We start from the raw sequence: 18,068 nt of genomic DNA, 5'->3' as shown, positions 1-18,068 counted from the left end.
GAACTTAGTACCTGGTAGGTTTTAGTAAAACCTAATAGCGCGTCAGTAAGATGGTGGTATAAATTCTGTCCATACAACTTCCGCAGTACAGGGGAGGTCCAGTCAAGAAGGATAACCTGGTGACTTAGCACTGTGGGAATAGAGATAGAGTGTGGCAGACATTACTTGCTTTTAAAGATGTTCTGTAAGGCCTGTGTGTCCCCCCCCCCTCTCCAAGAGACTGAAAAGCACACATCACAGCCAGTGGAAGATAAGGACTTATGCGCTTCTCTGGTTCTTGGTGCATTGGAGAAAGCCGGTACAAAGTGGTGTAGCAACGTTTTATAAAAGCAATGTTTGTTAAGCTGTACTTTCTGCATATAGAGGTCTCCTCCCACCCAAATCATGAGACCCCTCATTTAAATTTTCTCCACTGCAGTAACTGGTGAAAATTGGACAAGAATAATTTTTTCTTCACTTTCACTCTGTAGACTTGGAAATAATTGCCTTTGATAACTTGTTGGGGTTTTTTCTAGATGGAGTTATGGTCCAGATCAGTACTGAGAGCATGGATGCCCTGAGGCAGGCCCTGAGGGAGATGAAAGACTTCACAATCACCTGCGGCAAAGTAGATGCTGACGAGCCCCAGGAGCAGGTTTATATACAGTGGGTGGACGATGACAAAAATTTGAACAAGGGGTAAATGAGGAATTTTCTGGAAAGTACACTCTTGGTTTTTGTCTATACTCTGATTATTCTACATATGCTGCAAGCAGTTTTGTGTTTGATGGCTGAAACATGTGGTTTTCTCTACCGCCTTTCAAATTTTCCAGTGATCTGTCTTTTTTTTTACATCCACTTTATTATGGATTAACTTTCAAGAATAACTTATATAATGCTCTCTCAAACTGAGAAAGAGAGGAAGTGTCCTTAATGGTTAGAATAATAAACTGAGAACCAGGCTAACCAGGATTCAAATCCTCCTTTAGCCACTTTATTCCTGTTGCTTCAGGAATTCTTTTGGACTGTAAGCTCTTTAGAGAGAGGACATTTTTGGGTTTAATATCACCACTGTACATCCAGGAACACTGGAGAAATCAGTATTTAAAACAAATGGGAACGCATGTGGCTGGCTCCATTGACTTACTGAAGCATGAAGAAGTACACCTCCATGGGGTGACATTAGATGTGTCATCTCAAATAAAATTTTCATTTTAATTTTGAAGTCAGTAGTCATCATTATCCCAGGACAAGCAGGCAGATATTCTCACATGTGGGTGACATCTTCCACGGAGCACCGGTATAGACACTTTAAAAGTACATCGCAACTTTGATTTTAAGAAAGATCGCGATAGCCCCCACCTCACATGCGCGAGTGCCTTCCTGCCAAACATAGCTCACGGCTCCTCAGTTCTTAGTTTTCTGCGGAGCTAAGAAGTTGCCTTCATATTTTATGTTATTCCTATAACTCTACGTCTGAGGTCACTTTTCTTACATTGAATGTAAAAGGGCTTAATACTCCCACAAAGAGGAGTTTTTTATTTAGAGATATTACTAGATTTAAAGCAGACATCTGTTTTTATACAAGAAAGCCATTTGCTGCCAAGACATGAAGGACTATTATGTCGTGAGAGATATCCCCAAATATTTCTGGCCTCCACAAAGGTGGGCGAGAAGAAGGTCAAAGGAGTGGGTATTTTGATTTCTAATATCTTGCCTTGGCAAGTGCAAAAGGTAATGGTCTCGCTCAAACAGGTTGTTTACACCTTAATAAATATTTATGCCTCTAATTCACAGCAGGGGACTGTCTGTGAGAAGCTAAATGAGCTGCTTTTATTACATAAAGAAGGGGAGATTTCAACCTGATTTCAAACCCCCAGACTCAACAACTCTATTGGTGGGGTTCATTAAGTCCCCTGGGCACGTCTGTGACTTAAGGCCTTCATGACTTAGTGGGGACTGATTGATTTATGGTGTGTAACTCATCCTCTGGATAAAGATGATACCCTTTTTTTGCCATCACATCAGTCATACTCGTGCATTGACCTTTGGTTAAGTGACGTTCTCATGTTACATAAGTTGAGCTTGGCAGACGCCAATTGTCATTCTTCCATAAAATCTGGGACCCGTATTTGCAATGGAGAAATTTATAATAATATTGTATGTAGATCATTAAGGTGTTAATTTTTGTTTATGGTTTTCCAGATGATGGGATTTGAATGATAGCAATCTTTGGGTGATTTTTTTTTTCTTTTTTGGGGGGAGGGTGTTATGCAGGAGCAATAATTAATCTTATAACTGGCTTTTGCATGATATTGTGCAATGGTTTTTTTTTGGTTTAAATTTGTTCACATTGTATATGATTTACTTGAGGGGGAAAAACTGTGCTGCTGACAGCATGTTCATGTCCCTTCACAGAGAAGAGTTCTGTGGCCTTCTCTACAGGTGAATTCTCATTTATCTGTGGAGAGTCCCTTTGGAATATGTCCCTATATAGTTTACCAGTACATGAAATTATCCCAGGACAAGCAGGCAGGTATTCTCACTAGTGGGTGATGTCATCCGACAGAGCCCCCCCGATACGGACATCTTGCAAGCATGTCTTGCTTGAAGAAACTCAAGTTTCGAGATGCCCGCACTGCGCATGCGCCAGTGCCTTCCCGCCCGATAGTCCGGGCGTGTCTCCTCAGTTCATTTTCTTCCGCGGAGCTGAGAAGTTTGTCTTCAATTTCGCGCCCATTGAATCTCGTTTTTGCCTTCTGTTTTGCCGCGGGTTGAGTTTTTTTGGCTCTCCTGTGCATTTGTTTCTTTCTTTCTTTTCATTTTAAAAAAAAAATAAAATTTTTTTTCTTCCGACACCGGGTCGGCCGCGTGGCTGAGGCCCCGCGCCTTCGACCTTGCGGCGGAACTTTTCCAGCCTATGTCCCGGCCGATTACCGGTTTTAAAAAGTGTAGCAAGTGCCAGCGCGCGATTTCGCTCACGGACCCTCATCGATGCTGCTTACAGTGTCTGGGACCGGATCACTTCCCGAAATCGTGCAGGCCTTGCTCCACTTTGACGGCGAGAGCGTTTAAGCGCCGCTGTCTGTTGTGGGAGTCCATGTTCAAGATGGAAGCTTCGTTGGATCCTTCAGCTTCGACATCGACTGCTGCTTCGACTTCATCGGTGAAGCCCGCTGCCTCCCCGGCTGCTTCGGGCATCTTGAAACCGGCATCGTTCACGCCGGTTTCGGCCTCGACTTCGGCGCCGGTGCCTTCCTCCGTCTCCTCGGAGCAGGTATCGACCCCTACAGTTCCACCGGTGGTGCTTAAAGTGCCGAAGGCTGGCAAACAGAAGCATGCGACACCGAAAGAGCGCGGAGACCGTGCGGAAGGGCCCCCTTTTGGTGCGGATCCCTCCATATCGGCTTCGTTGAAGTCCCTTCTGGAGGCTCAGTTTGTGGAACTCATGCACACCATGGGACCCCGGCTGATTGCTTCGATCCAGGGTGACTTCCTGGTTCCGGTTCCGAGGGGCGGACCGCCCCCTCCTCCTCCACCGCGCCGCACGACCTCGTTGCTCGGTGAGGAGGAGCGGCGTGCGGTGTCCGGGTCCTCGAGGAGGTCCTCGGTTGGTGCTATGCCCCCTTTGGAACCGATTCCCTCGAGGAAGGCCTCCCTTAGTGATATGCCGCCTTTGGAGCCTATTCCCTCGAGGAAAGCTTCGCTTAGCGACTTGCCTCCCTTGGAACCTATTACCCCGCCCCATGACACAGTGTGGCGTCCACCTTCGAGGCCTCCCAGTCCTGGGCATAGCAGGAAGCAGGACGAGTTCTTCCGAACCCCCTATCAAGCTTGGGCGTCGTCGGGGGAGGCTTCGACTCTTCCGCCTCTGCGATCGACGGCTTCAAGTCCGATCTGCTCCTTGGAGGAGTCTGACCAGGTTTCTCACAGACGGGCTCGATCCCCTTCCAGGCATCGAGAGGGGCATCGATCCAGACACTCTTCGAGGCATTCCTCTCGACACTCGACCGTCTCACCTCAGAAGAAGTTGCCTCGGATGGGGTATGCTGCTTCGGCTGGGTCTCCGCCTCCGGATCCGGAGCTCGAGGACCCCGAGGTTTTCTACTCGCCCTGTTGCTCACAAGCCTCTGTGGAGCCCGAAGCCTCGTCTTCTTCCAGTCCTTCTCGTAAGCTGGTGACGGCGGACCAACTGTCTTTTTCCTCATTCCTCAGACAGATGGCGGATGACATGGACATTACCCTCGATGCTGGGTCTCGATACTCCAAGGAGTACCTCGATACCATGCACTTGCCTCGTCCTCCGGCCGAGTCCTTGCGCGTTCCTCTGCACAAGCTCCTCGACCAAACTTTCATGAGGTGTTTTGAGTCTCCTTACTCTATCCCTGCGGTCCCTGGAAAATTGGATGCTCGGTACCGCACGGTGCATCATAAGGGCTTCGAGGGTCCTCAGCTTTCTCACCAGTCCCTCCTGGTTGAATCTTCGCTCAAGCGGTCTCATCCTGGCCAGGTCTATGCTTCAGTGCCTCCGGGCCGCGAGGGCAGAACCATGGATAAGTTTGGTCGACGCATCTATCAGAATTCTATGATGATGTCCCGAGTCCTGAATTACAATTTCCACTTTGCAGCCTACTTGGAATTTTTTCTGCCTGTGCTTCGGAAATTCACACCATACATCGAGACCCAGGCTCGGTTTGAGTTTGAGGAAGTGGTGGCTTCGCTGTCCCAGCTTCGTCTTCAGTTAATGCAATCTGCCTATGATGCGTTCGAGCTCTCGGCCCGAGCAGCAGCCTGCTCTGTGGCGATGCGCCGGCTGGCCTGGTTGCGGACCATTGACATGGACCCGAATCTTCAGGACCGCCTGGCAAATGTTCCATGTGCTGGGGCGGATCTTTTTGACGAATCCATCGAGACTGTCATGAAGAAATTGTCTGATCATGAAAAGTCCTTCCAGTCTATTCTTCGGCCGAAGCCTAAGCCTCAACAGTCTCGACCCTCTCGTCCACCGTTGATTTATCAGCGGCGTTATCAACCGAGACAAACTCCACCTGCGAGGCAACCGGCGAAGCGACAGCCTCCTCAGAAGGGTCAGCTGAAGTCTCAGTCGCCTGCTGTCCCTAAGGCCACTCAGCCTTTTTGACTGTTTCGTCGAGGGCATAACCAACCTCGTTCTGCCTCCCCCTGTTTTTCCCATAGGAGGACGCTTCCATCATTTTTATCATCGCTGGGAGGCCATAACATCCGACCTTTGGGTCCTTACTATCGTCAGGGAAGGGTACTCTCTCCATTTCCATCGGGTCCCTCCGGACCACCCTCCAAGAGAGTATCCTTCCAACTTGACTCAGACCGCCCTTCTTCTTCAGGAAGCTCAGGCTTTGCTTCGGCTTCGTGCCGTAGAGCCGGTCCCGATGGACCAGTTGAACCAGGGGTTTTACTCCCGGTACTTCCTTGTTCCGAAGAAGACGGGCGACCTGCGACCCATTTTGGACCTCAGGGTCCTCAACAAATTCCTAGTCAAAGAGAGGTTTCGCATGCTGACACTTGCTTCTCTCTACCCCCTCCTCGAGCAGAACGACTGGTTATGCTCTCTGGATCTCAAGGAGGCCTACACTCACATTCCCATTCATCCGGCCTCTCGCAAGTTCCTCAGATTTCGGGTGGGACACCTCCATCTACAGTATCGAGTACTTCCATTCGGCCTGTCTTCATCCCCCAGAGTTTTCACGAAGTGTCTGGTGGTGGTGGCCGCAGCACTCAGGAACCAAGGTCTTGAGGTATTTCCCTACCTCGACGACTGGCTGATCAAGGCTCCCTCGCCTCAGGGGTCATCTCGGCGACCCTGTCCACAATTCTGTTCCTGCAGAGTTTGGGATTCGAGATCAACTTTCCCAAATCTCATCTACAACCTACCCAGTCTCTCCCCTTCATCGGGGCGGTCCTGGATACCGTTCGCCTCAGAGCGTTCCTTCCTCCTCAGCGCATGGATGCGCTTCTTCGTCTCTGCCAGTCTGTGTCTTCTCGCCAGTCCATCTCAGCGAGACACATGATGGTCCTCCTGGGCCACATGGCCTCTACAGTTCATGTGACGCCGTTTGCCAGACTCCATCTCCGAATTCCTCAGTGGACCCTGGCATCTCAGTGGACTCAGGTGTCGGATCCGTTGACTCGACACATCATCGTCACTCCTGTTCTTCGGCAGTCTCTACTTTGGTGGATGACCTCTTCGAATCTATCCAGAGGTTTGCTGTTTCACTCTCTTCCCCACCAGAAGGTCCTCACGACCGATTCCTCGACCTATGCATGGGGAGCGCATCTGGATGGGCTTCGCACTCAGGGATTCTGGACCAGTGCGGACCGACTCCATCAAATCAATCTTCTGGAGCTCAGAGCCATCTTCTATGCTCTTCAGGCATTTCAACATCTGCTTCACGACATGGTGGTCCAGATTCGCACAGACAATCAGGTGGCCATATATTATGTCAACAAGCAGGGGGGCACGGGCTCGGCCTCCCTCTGCCAGGAAGCTCTCAGAGTCTGGGATTGGGCAGTTCGCCACAACACCTTCCTCAAAGCTGTCTATATTCAGGGGAAGGACAATGTCCTAGCGGACAACTTGAGTCGTCTCCTCCAGCCTCATGAACGGACTCTCCATTCCAACTCCCTTTATCAGATCTTTGCAAAATGGGGGATGCCTCAGATAGACCTCTTTGCGGCCCCCCACAACTTCAAACTGCCTCAGTTTTGCTCCAGGATCTACACTCCTCATTGCCTCGAGGCAGATGCCTTTCTACTGGATTGGGGGAATCGCTTCCTGTATGCATTTCCTCCATTTCCTCTCATTCAAAAGACTCTGGTCAAGTTGAGATCGGACCATGCCACCATGATTCTGATTGCTCCTCGGTGGTCCAGACAACCTTGGTTCTCCCTTCTACTTCAACTCAGCAGCAGGGAGCCGGTGCTTCTTCCAGTGTTTCCTTCACTACTTACTCAACATCAAGGTTCACTGCTTCATCCCAACCTGCAGTCTCTCCACCTGACAGCTTGGTTCCTCTCAACGTAACCCCTCACCAGTTTTCCCAGGCGGTGAGGGATGTCTTGGAGGCTTCCAGGAAGCCTGCTACTCGTCAATGCTACTCCCAGAAGTGGACTAGATTTTCTTCTTGGTGTGTTTCCAATTCTAAGGAGCCTCAACGAGCCTCTCTATCCTCTGTATTGGACTATCTTCTACACCTGTCTCAGTCTGGTCTCAAGTCGACATCTATACGAGTCCACCTGAGTGCTATTGCGGCTTTTCATCAGCCTCTACAAGGGAAACCTCTCTCCTCTCATCCTGTGGTTTCCAGATTTATGAAAGGACTTTTTCATGTCAATCCTCCTCTCAAACCGCCTCCAGTGGTTTGGAATCTCAATGTTGTCCTTTCTCAGCTTATGAAACCTCCTTTTGAGCCTCTGAGAAAGGCTCCACTAAAGTTTCTCACTTGGAAAGTGGTTTTTCTGGTGGCCCTCACATCTGCTCGCAGGGTCAGTGAGCTTCAGGCCTTGGTGGCGGACCCACCTTTCACAGTATTCCATCATGACAAGGTGGTCCTCCGCACTCATCCGAAATTCCTACCTAAAGTGGTCTCTGAATTTCATCTCAACCAATCCATTGTGCTTCCAGTGTTTTTTCCAAAGCCTCATTCTCATCCTGGAGAATCAGCTCTACACACTCTGGACTGTAAACGTGCTTTGGCTTTCTACCTGGATCGCACCAAACCACACAGAACTGCTCCTCAACTATTTGTCTCCTTTGATCCAAACAAGTTGGGACGACCTGTATCGATGCGCACCATCTCCAACTGGATGGCGGCTTGTATCTCTTTCTGCTATGCCCAGGCTGGATTACCCCTTCCCTGTAGAGTCACAGCCCATAGGGTCAGAGCAATGGCAGCCTCTGTAGCCTTCCTCAGATCGACACTGATTGAGGAGATTTGTAAGGCTGCCACTTGGTCCTCGGTTCATACATTCACCTCTCATTATTGTCTGGATACTTTCTCCAGAAGGGATGGACAGTTTGGCCAAACAGTGTTACAAAATTTATTCTCCTAAGTTGCCAACTCTCCCCCCATCCCATTGAGGTTAGCTTGGAGGTCACCCACTAGTGAGAATACCTGCCTGCTTGTCCTGGGATAAAGCAATGTTACTTACCGTAACAGTTGTTATCCAGGGACAGCAGGCAGCTATTCTCATGTCCCACCCACCTCCCCTGGGTTGGCTTCTCTGCTAGCTACCTGAACTGAGGAGACACGCCCGGACCATCGGGCGGGAAGGCACTGGCGCATGCACGGTGCGGGCATCTCGAAACTTCTGAGTTTCTTCAAGCAAGACATGCTTGCAAGATGTCCGTATCGGGGCTCTGTCGGATGACATCACCCACTAGTGAGAATAGTTGCCTGCTGTCCCTGGATAACAACTGTTACGGTAAGTAACATTGCTTTCTGTTCCTGACACTGCTCTACTGCCTCAGGTTCCATCTTCCCCCTCTATTTGGGGCTTTGATCCTTCCGTTATTACCACCTTCCTGTGCCCTATCTGCCAAAACAGCCACGGTTTCTTCCATGGTTGAGCCTAAACTGTGGTAGCAGCAAATAGATTGGCATTGTGCCAGTAGAGGCTGCTAATTTTCACATTTTATTTCTACATATATCCTGCTTGCAGTAACTTTTTCTACCCTTTATTTCATAGATAAAGTCACCCCTTGCTGTGAGGTACACATTTAACTCTTTTCCTTCTCCCTGTTGTTTTGTAGTGTTTCAAGTCCCATTGACGGCAAATCCATGGAGTCGATAACTAGTGTGAAGATATTCCATGGATCAGAATATAAAGCAAACGGGAAAGTCATTAGATGGACAGAGGTAGGAAACTGTCCAGCTAATGCACGTATAGGAGATTTCAGCACGGGGTTAACGGCATTCCCATTCCCAAGGTCTGGCAGAGACACAGAAGCCAGCTCTGTTGGTGCTTAAGCACTCCCAATATTGAACAAACTCTCTTCATTTGATTTAGTGGCTCCTATGGGTAGAGAGATTAATTGTGTAGCTGTATATTATATCCAAGAATTGTGTTGCAGTCATTCTTTTTGTGTAATTTCTCTTTAGAAGAATATATAGAAATAAAACATAAAGGAAATAGTGATATATTTTTTATTTGGTTAACTTATTGCATTTTTGATTAGCTTTTGAAGGTAAACCCCCTTCTTCAGATCAGAAATGAGCAAAGGTTGACAAATATCAATATATACTATATAAATGAAACATAAAAGCATTCCAGTGACAGTCTTGCTGGAACAGGTAAGGGGTGGATAGGTGAAAATAGGCAAGGCTGGGTGGGTGAGAGACAGATATGGATGGGTGACAGGCATGTTTTTACTTATACATACTGATTTATCAGCATTTACTTATTTCTGATCTGAAGAAGGGTTCTCCTTGGATAGACTGGATAATGTAGCCACACGTGGTTATTTGTCTTCTGTAGCTTTTAGTGTGGAATGGCCCTCTCTAGAGATTGGAGTACAAAATTTTTCTATCAGCAGTTTGTCCTCCTCAACACCTTGATGATGTCATGGCAGCCAAGAAAACAGTAGTCTTTTTTTTCTTCTGCATTGTGAGTTGGAAGCGATGCCCTCTCTCTCTTCACTCAGAGGATTTCTCTCTTTAAAACTGCCAAAACTTTTTTCTTCAAAATGGAAAGTGCTGACCTGAAGGACCTTTACAAAGTACCAGAGGGCTATTCTGCAGTCAGCAATGCTGCCATTGATATCCCCGTGGGCTCCATTAAAGCACCAATGGGAATTGGCACCAACTCTTCACTTCTGGGGCTAAGTGTACCTCAGATAAAACTTCTCAAAAGGAGAAGCCACCTAAACAAAAAAGACCAGCTAATTTAGATTCAGTTCATCATTCTGACACAACTTTATTACCACTGACTGCCTCTACACAGTGAGTAAGTTACCACCAGTCACTCTACTCCTTCTCTGTCCTCAGTTCAAACTGCAGGGTTATCTCCTCAAAAATAAAAAAATTGTCTCCCTTTGAGGTACAACTTTTCCCACCTGCTCAATTTTCACAAATCTCTTAGCAGACTTTCCCTTCTCCTATGCCTGCTCCACCTGCACAGACTACACAAGGTTCAGCACTGTTTCTAGACCCACCTTTTCAAAATATTCTCCAACACTCTTCACTGCAACAAATGCAAGTGGTACCTTCCCAAGATATTCTTCCAAGTCAGTGTCCTGCACTTCCTGCTCAATCACCACCATCATTTCTCCCTCCACATTCTTTACCCCTCAGTGGCAAGACTCCCTTAATAACTTCATATTGTATACCTCAGGTGGTGAAGTTTTTCCTCATTCTCAACATTCTAAAGAAGTTCTATCTACTTCTAATCAAAACCAGCCAATATCTATTTCACCACAACAAGTTAGTTAAATTTATTCCAAAAATATTGAATGATCTGGCTATAATCTCTCAAGAAGAATTAACAGATCACAAGGATTTTGAAGTACTAATGAAATCCTTTGATTCTCCTAAGGGTTCTGTTTTAGTGCCTATTCATTCAGTTCTTCAAAATAAGATTTGGCAGGTGCTTTATTACAGTCTTGATGCCAAGTATAAGATCCAGACAGCTCCAGGTCATGATAAACCTCAGTTATCACACCATTCTGTGGTCTTAGGGTCGGTATTAAACAAATAAAAAAACTACCAAATGATCTTTTCAATATCTACCAGGAAAAAAATTCCAAGATTTTAGACACAATTGGAAGGAAAGTTTACTCTGGAGCCATGTTAGCTCAATACATAACAGCTCACCATCCTTCATTATCAACATTCTCAATTATACAAAGCTCTGGATTTGTTACCACCTTAACATTGAAGAATGTACTTTAATTAAGAACACGTATGACATGTATGATACTATTTCAAGAATTGCTGTAGTTTCCATAGCAGCTAGAAGATCTGCCTGGTTACGTGCCTCTGGTCTCTGTGATGAGCTTCATGATCGTTAAGTTGATGCTTCATGTTAAGGTGACAGTTTATTTGGAGATGAAGTAAAAGTTAGTGTCTCTCAGGCTAAGGAAGATAGCATCACCATTAAGGAACTCAGTACTCCTACCTTGGACAAATCTTGGACAAATAAGAGGTCATCTGCTTCTTTTCATTGCAGGTACTATCCATCACAACTTTACCCTCAGTCCTATTATAGATGCAGTTGCCAACCTTATTCTAGATCAATTCAATCTCGCAATTCTCCTTAGACTACTTTCCATAGGCAGTGGCCATGAGAACGTACATCTCAACCTTCTAGTTCATTTTCATCCAACAAAAAATGCTCCTAGTTTTTGACAATTATCCAGAAGGATGTTGACTTCATTTTTTCACCAAGCATGGTGCAACATCACTACATTCTATACTCAGAATGTCATATAATTTATATTTTATTTAATTTCATTCATTTTCTTATCTAAAATTTTTTTATCCTTACATTTTATTTCTAAAATGATTCAGTAACTATAATTACTACAATAACTACAATTATAAAGTGCAAAATGTGTTCTAATGCAAAAATGGAATCAGGCTCTGGCTGTGCTTAATTCATTTATTTCACATAGTTCATCAATTGGTCTTTGATAATTCATCCATCAACAAGCTGGCTTCAAAGATTAATGGTAAACGGTATCCCCTCAAAAACGTCGAAAGTGACCAGTAGAGTACCACAGGGCTCAGTCTTGGGCCCGATGCTATTTAATATCTTTGTAGGGGACTCAGGGACTTCGAGGCAAAATGACATTATTTGCCTATGACACTAAACTATGCAACATTGTGGGCAGGGCAACAGAACCTGATAGCGCAACCAGGCCCAATACTATGGAGCAGGACCTGCTTGTATTGGAAAAATGGTCTAGTACTTGGCAATTAAACTTTAATGCCAAAAAATGTAAGGTAATGCACCTTGGGAGTGGAAATCCATGCAGAACATACACCTTGAACGGTGAAAGCTTAACAAGAACTACTGCAGAAAGGGACTTGGGAGTTCTCATACGGGAAGATATGAAAGCTTCTAATCAGGTGGAGAAAGCTTTAGCAAAGGCCAGACAAATGCTGGGTTGCATCAGAAGGAGCTTTATCAGCCGAAAGCCAGAAGTCATACTACCATTATACAGATCCATGGTGAGACCTCACCTGGAGTACTGTGCCCAATTTTGGAGGCCACATTATCAAAAGGATGTGAAGAGAATGGAGTTGATACAGAGAATGGCAACTAGGATGGTCTCAGGATTTAAAGACTGCGCTTATATTCTCTCGAGGAGCACAGAGAAAGGGGGGACATGATAGAAACATTCAAATACATCACGGGTCACATCAAAGTGGAGGAGGAAATCTTTTTTCTAAAGGGCGACGAGGGCATCCACTAAAGCTTAAGGGAGGAAGATTTCATGGTGACACCAGGAAATACTTCTTCACCGAACGGGTGATTGATCGATGGAATGATCTTCCACGCCAGGTGGTCGAGGCCAGTAGCGTGCTCGACTTCAAGAGTCGATGGGACAAACAGGTGGGGGTACTACAAAGTTATGCCCAAACGATAGATACTCCAGGGAGGAAGGGTTCTTGAGTAGGCAGACTAGTTGGGAGGGAAGGTTCTTGAGTGGGCAGACTTGTTGGGCTGTCGGCCCTTTTCTGCTGTCATACTCTGTTTCTAAGCTCTATAGTCCATAAGTCCACTCCTTGAAAATTATGTATATCAATGAGCACTTATCTCTCTCCTTGGCCAATCGATATCGTCTTCTTACATTACCACAGTCTGTGATCAAAGTGTCCAAAATCCATTACATAAAACGATGTTATATTCACTTCATAAAGCCAGTTCTTATATCCCACTCTCATCAGCCATCTTTAACCTCCAACTCCAGTTGAGTTTCAGTTTAGTCCGTCATCAGGGAGGTTTGAATCGTGAATATTGACAATGCTTCTAATTTAATTCTTCGGTTGAGGATTCCAGCTTAGGAAAATCGTACATCACTACAGACAACTGGGTTTTAAAATTGTAAGGTTACAGACTTCATTTCATCAGTCTACCACTCACCACCCCCTTCTGTCCAAGCAATACCACCTCCTCAGAGTCTCATTTTACAGAACGAAATTCAAATCCTACTTCAAACCGATGCTATCCAGCTTGTTCCTCCTCAAGACACGTTCAAGAATTCTATTCTTGATATTTCTTATCCCCCCCAAAAACAGGTCTTTGGCCCATTCTAGACATTCACCACTTAAATCTCTTCATATAGAAAGAGAAATTCAGAATGTACTCACTTCAAATCATCCTTCTTCTTATAGTATGGAACAGCTGGCTCGCATCTATAGATTTAAAAGATGCTTACCTCTAGAGAATGACATGGTGACAGAATTCATCACCGTTCCCATCCCCGCGGATACCCGCAGGAAACCATCCCGTATCATTTTTAGTGACTATCTCAACCTCAGTCATTCTACACCAGCATTCTTTCATGTAAGGCTTGAGGGTCAGTGGTTGTGCCCATTCATACTCTGATTCTTCCCACTCTCCTTAAAGAATGACATGGGGATGGTTTCCCATGGGGATGGGGACGGGGACGGTGATGATGTCTGTCACTGTGTCATTCTCTACTTACCTCTATATTACTATCCACCTGGATCATTGGAAATTCCTATGTTTTAATCTGGGAAATACACACTACCAGTATAAAGTTCTTCCCTTTGGCTTCACATCTATGCGCAGAGTCTTCACCAAATGTGTTTCAGTAGTTGCTGCACACCTCAGGACATCTGGTCTCTTTGTATTTCGGTACTTAGTTGATCTCTGAAACATAGCCTCCTAATGTCCCCTCAAACAACAATCAACATACTTTCAACTCTGGGTTTCATAATCAACAAAGCAAAATTCAAACTTTGTCCTTCTGAAACCATTCAGTTCAGAGGAGCATTACTAGACACAGTCTAATGCAAAACATTTCTCCCTCCAGTTCATCTCTCCATAATTCAGCATCTAGTACAGCACCTTCTTGCCTCTCAGATCTGTACAGCAAGAATATTTCTCAGACTTTTAGGCCTCATGGCAACCTCAACTGCAGTAATTCCCAACGTGAAACTTCATATGAGGCCAATCCAATGGGAATTAATGTTTTCAATGGTCCCAGAGTCTTCATTCCTTGTCTCACAAAATAATCATTACTCCAAGAATAAAGCAGGAGCATACTGGTGGAACAACCCACAACATCTTTCTCAGGGAGCTCTTTTTCACTGTCTCAGTCCAGTTCTAATTCTCACAACAGATGCTTTTCTTAACAGGATGGGGAGCTCACCTTCAACATCTTTGCGCACAAGGGTCCTGGATGACCACAGAATGAACATACCATATCAATCACTTAGAGCTTTGAGCAATCTATTATGCGATTCAATCTTTCTATAAATAAGAACATAAGAACATAAGAAGTTGCCTCCGCTGAGGCAGACCAGAGGTCCATCTCGCCCAGCGGTCCGCTCCCGCGGTGGCCCATCAGGCCCATTGCCTGAGCAATGGTCTCAGACTATCCCTATAACCTACTGCTACTCATATCTGTACCCCTCAATTCCTTTATCCTCTAGGAACCTATCCAAACCTTCTTTGAAGCCTTGTAACGTGCTCCGGCCTATCACAGCCTCCGGAAGCGCGTTCCATGTGTCCACCACCCTCTGGGTGAAAAAGAACTTTCTAGCATTTGTTTTAAACCTGTCTCCTTTCAATTTTTCCGAGTGCCCCCTTGTACTTGTGGTTCCCCATAATCTGAAAAATCTATCCCTGTCTACTTTTTCTATACCCTTCAGGATCTTGAAGGTTTCTATCATGTCTCCTCTAAGTCTCCGCTTTTCCAGGGAGAACAGCCCCAGCTTTTTTAGTCTGTCAGTATATGAGAGGTTTTCCATACCTCTTATCAGTTTAGTTGCTCTTCTCTGGACTCCCTCAAGTACCGCCATGTCCTTTTTGAGGTACGGTGACCAATACTGGACACAGTACTCCAGATGCGGTCGCACCATTGCACGATACAGTGGCAGGATGACCTCCTTTGTCCTGGTCGTGATACCCTTCTTAATGATACCCAACATCTTGTTTGCTTTTCTTGAGGCTGTGGCGCACTGTGCCGACGCCTTCAAAGACGTGTCCACCATCACTCCCAGGTCTCTTTCAAGGTTACTTACCCCTAGCAGTGATCCTCCCATTTTGTAGCTGAACATCGGGTTCTTTTTCCCTATATGCATGACCTTGCATTTCCCTACGTTAAAGTTCATTTGCCATTTTTTGGCCCATTCTTCTAGCGTCGTTAGGTCCCTTTGCAGATCTTCGCAGTCTTCCATGGTTTCAACCCTGCGGTAGAGTTTGGTGTCATCCGCAAATTTAATAACTTCGCAATTTGTTCCCGCCTCCAGGTCATTAATAAATATATTAAACAGGAGCGGTCCCAGCACCGACCCCTGCGGAACTCCGCTCGTGACCCCATACCTTCACAACAAAACTTGGTTAATCAAAACAGACAACCAGGTAGCCATGCATTACTTTAACAAATAAGGAGATATGGGCTCAATTCTATGCAAAGAGGCTTTTTGTATTTGGATGTTAGCAAACCACTTCTCCATACGTTTTCAAGTGACTTATATTCCTGGAAAATACAATGCACTGGCAGACAATCTCAGCAGAATACTACAGCCTCACAAATGGTCGCTTTCCCCCAAAGTTGCTCAAACTCTCTTCCAAAAGTGGGGCACTCCACAAATAGATCTCGTTGCTACTCATCTCAACAAGAAAGGTCAACTTTACTGCTCCAAAATTCCAGACCCTTGAAGTATATCAGTGGATGCATTCACCATATCCTAGAGTCAAAGTCTCTACGCTTTTCCACCAATTTCACTGATTTTGAGAGTAATATACAAAAGACAATTCAGGATTCTGCGATTCTGATCCTCATAGCACCCAGTTGACCAAGGTACCCTTGGCTTTCTGTTCTATCCACCCATCAACCAATATGATTGCCTCCACATTCATATCTCCTTACTCTTGCCTTAACAGCGTGGATTATTAAGTGATAGATATCCACTATCTTTCAACTACAATTCAAGACATTGTTGTAGCATCCAGAAAACCTTCCACTCAGAAGTCTTATTCATTAAAGTGAAAACGGTTTACCTTATGGTATGATTCTATCATCAAAACCCGTATTCCTGTTCAATTTGTCATCCTAGAGAATCTTCTTCACCTCTCTGATTTGGGTCTCAAGACATCTTCAGTATGGGTTCATCTAGCAGCAACATCGGCTTTCTATGCGTCATTGGACAAGAAGCCCATTTCTGTGCACACACTTATTGGACGTTTTATTAAAGGCCTGTTCAATATTTGACCCCCCCAGCCTCCTTTACCTCAGTGGGATCTCTAAAGACTTTATTTTTAGTTGCTATTATTACTTCAGCAAGGAAAGTTAATGAACTACAAGCTTTAGTGCATTACCATTCATTTTAAAAGTTTTTTTTCACCACCAAAGTGGTCCTCTGAATGCATCCTAAGTTTTTAACAAAAGTTGTTACATCTTTTCATGTCAACCAAGATATTGTCCTACTGGGCTTTTCTCTAAACGTCATGCTCATGAGACAGTCTTTACATACTTTAGATTATAAAAGAGCTTTTCTCTACTATTTGGATCGCATTAAAACTTTCAGACGCAGAACTCAATTATTTATTTTCTTTCACAAGCAAACTTTAGGTCAATTAGTCACAAAGAGAACTTTGTGCAATTGGATTGCAGACTTTTGCTGTCAACAAACTAAACTTCAACCACATCTTAACATTACTTCTCATCGACTCAGATCCATGTTAACTTCTTTGGCTCACTCAAGAGGAATCTCTCCTGTAGACAAATGCAAAGCAGCCATCTGGTCAACACCTCACACATTTACTAAACATGATTGTTTAGATAATGCTACACAATCTGCCAGTAAATTTGGACAAGCTTTCCTGCAAACCCTTATTGAATTTTGGGATGTCTACTTCAAGACAGTCAATTTGACAAACTTTAGCTTTGGAGGTACCATGTGTGGCTGTATTATCCAGTCTATCCAAGGAGAAAGCATAGCTGATTACTTGTAACGGGAGTTCTCTGTGAATAACTGGATAATGCAGACACACTTCCCTTCCTCCATCCCCTCAAGAACAAAATGCTTATGGGTGCACTATACATCTTATCTTTCCATGGTCATATTATATTTGTTACCAACTCTGCTAGCTTGCTATTGACTGTTTTCTTGGCAGCAATGATGTTATCAAGGCAGGAGGAGGACAGACTGCTGATTGGATTACAAAATTTTTCTATCTATAGAAGGGCCGTTCAACACTAAAAGCTACAGAAAATGAATAACCACATGTCTGCGTTATTGTTATCCATGGAAAACCCCCGTTACAGGTAAGCATCTTCAAAAGCTAATAAAAAAATGCAATTATTTCAATAAAAAAATGTATCATTCCTTTTTTGTTTTATTTTATTTATATATATATATATATATATATATATATATATATATATATATATATATTTATATTTAATCTTTATTCATTTTCAAATCAAACAACAAGTGCACAAAAATATATCATACAAGTAATTCCAATATAGCACTATAATATCTAACACATAAAATCTAATTTCTATGTATTACCTTTAAAACTGGACTAATTTTTCAGAACGCTTTAATTTACGGAGGGGGGTTAGACAAGGTTGTTCCCTATCTCCTTTGCTTTTTGATATTGTTTTGGAACCCCTATTATTAGCTATTCAGCAAGTAAAGGAGATACAGGGTATTCCTTATTCAGACTGGGAATACAGAGGCTCTGCATATGCAGATGATATTTTGCTTCATTTGAGAAATCCAGAAACAACCATTCCATGCTTACTAGAATTGATTGAGAAATTTGGAAAATTTTCAGGGTATAAGATAAATTGGAGTAAATCTGAAGTTCTTCCATTAAACGTGTATTGCACAAAAGGATTATTTGAT

General features: G+C 44.5%; 1 protein-coding gene across 5 annotated transcripts in view; it reads left to right on the top strand.

Moving 5' to 3' along the window:
- The window catches only part of ZFYVE9 (zinc finger FYVE-type containing 9), a 165,964-nt gene that overhangs the window by 128,125 nt on the left and 19,771 nt on the right, over positions 1-18,068 (top strand). For all 5 annotated transcript variants that reach the window (XR_004536594.1, XM_033916066.1, XM_033916069.1 and 2 more), the window contains 2 exons: positions 516-678; positions 8,768-8,873. Coding sequence is in view for 4 of the 5 variants with exons in the window: in XM_033916066.1 (XP_033771957.1) it covers positions 516-678; positions 8,768-8,873 (269 nt within the window). In the remaining variant the exon portion in view is untranslated. The remainder of the gene's footprint in view (positions 1-515; positions 679-8,767; positions 8,874-18,068) is intronic.

The sequence above is a fragment of the Geotrypetes seraphini genome, chromosome 12, assembly GCF_902459505.1.
Source record: "Geotrypetes seraphini chromosome 12, aGeoSer1.1, whole genome shotgun sequence".
Taxonomy (NCBI): Eukaryota; Metazoa; Chordata; class Amphibia; order Gymnophiona; family Dermophiidae; genus Geotrypetes; species Geotrypetes seraphini.
This window is presented reverse-complemented; position numbering and strand designations above follow the sequence as displayed.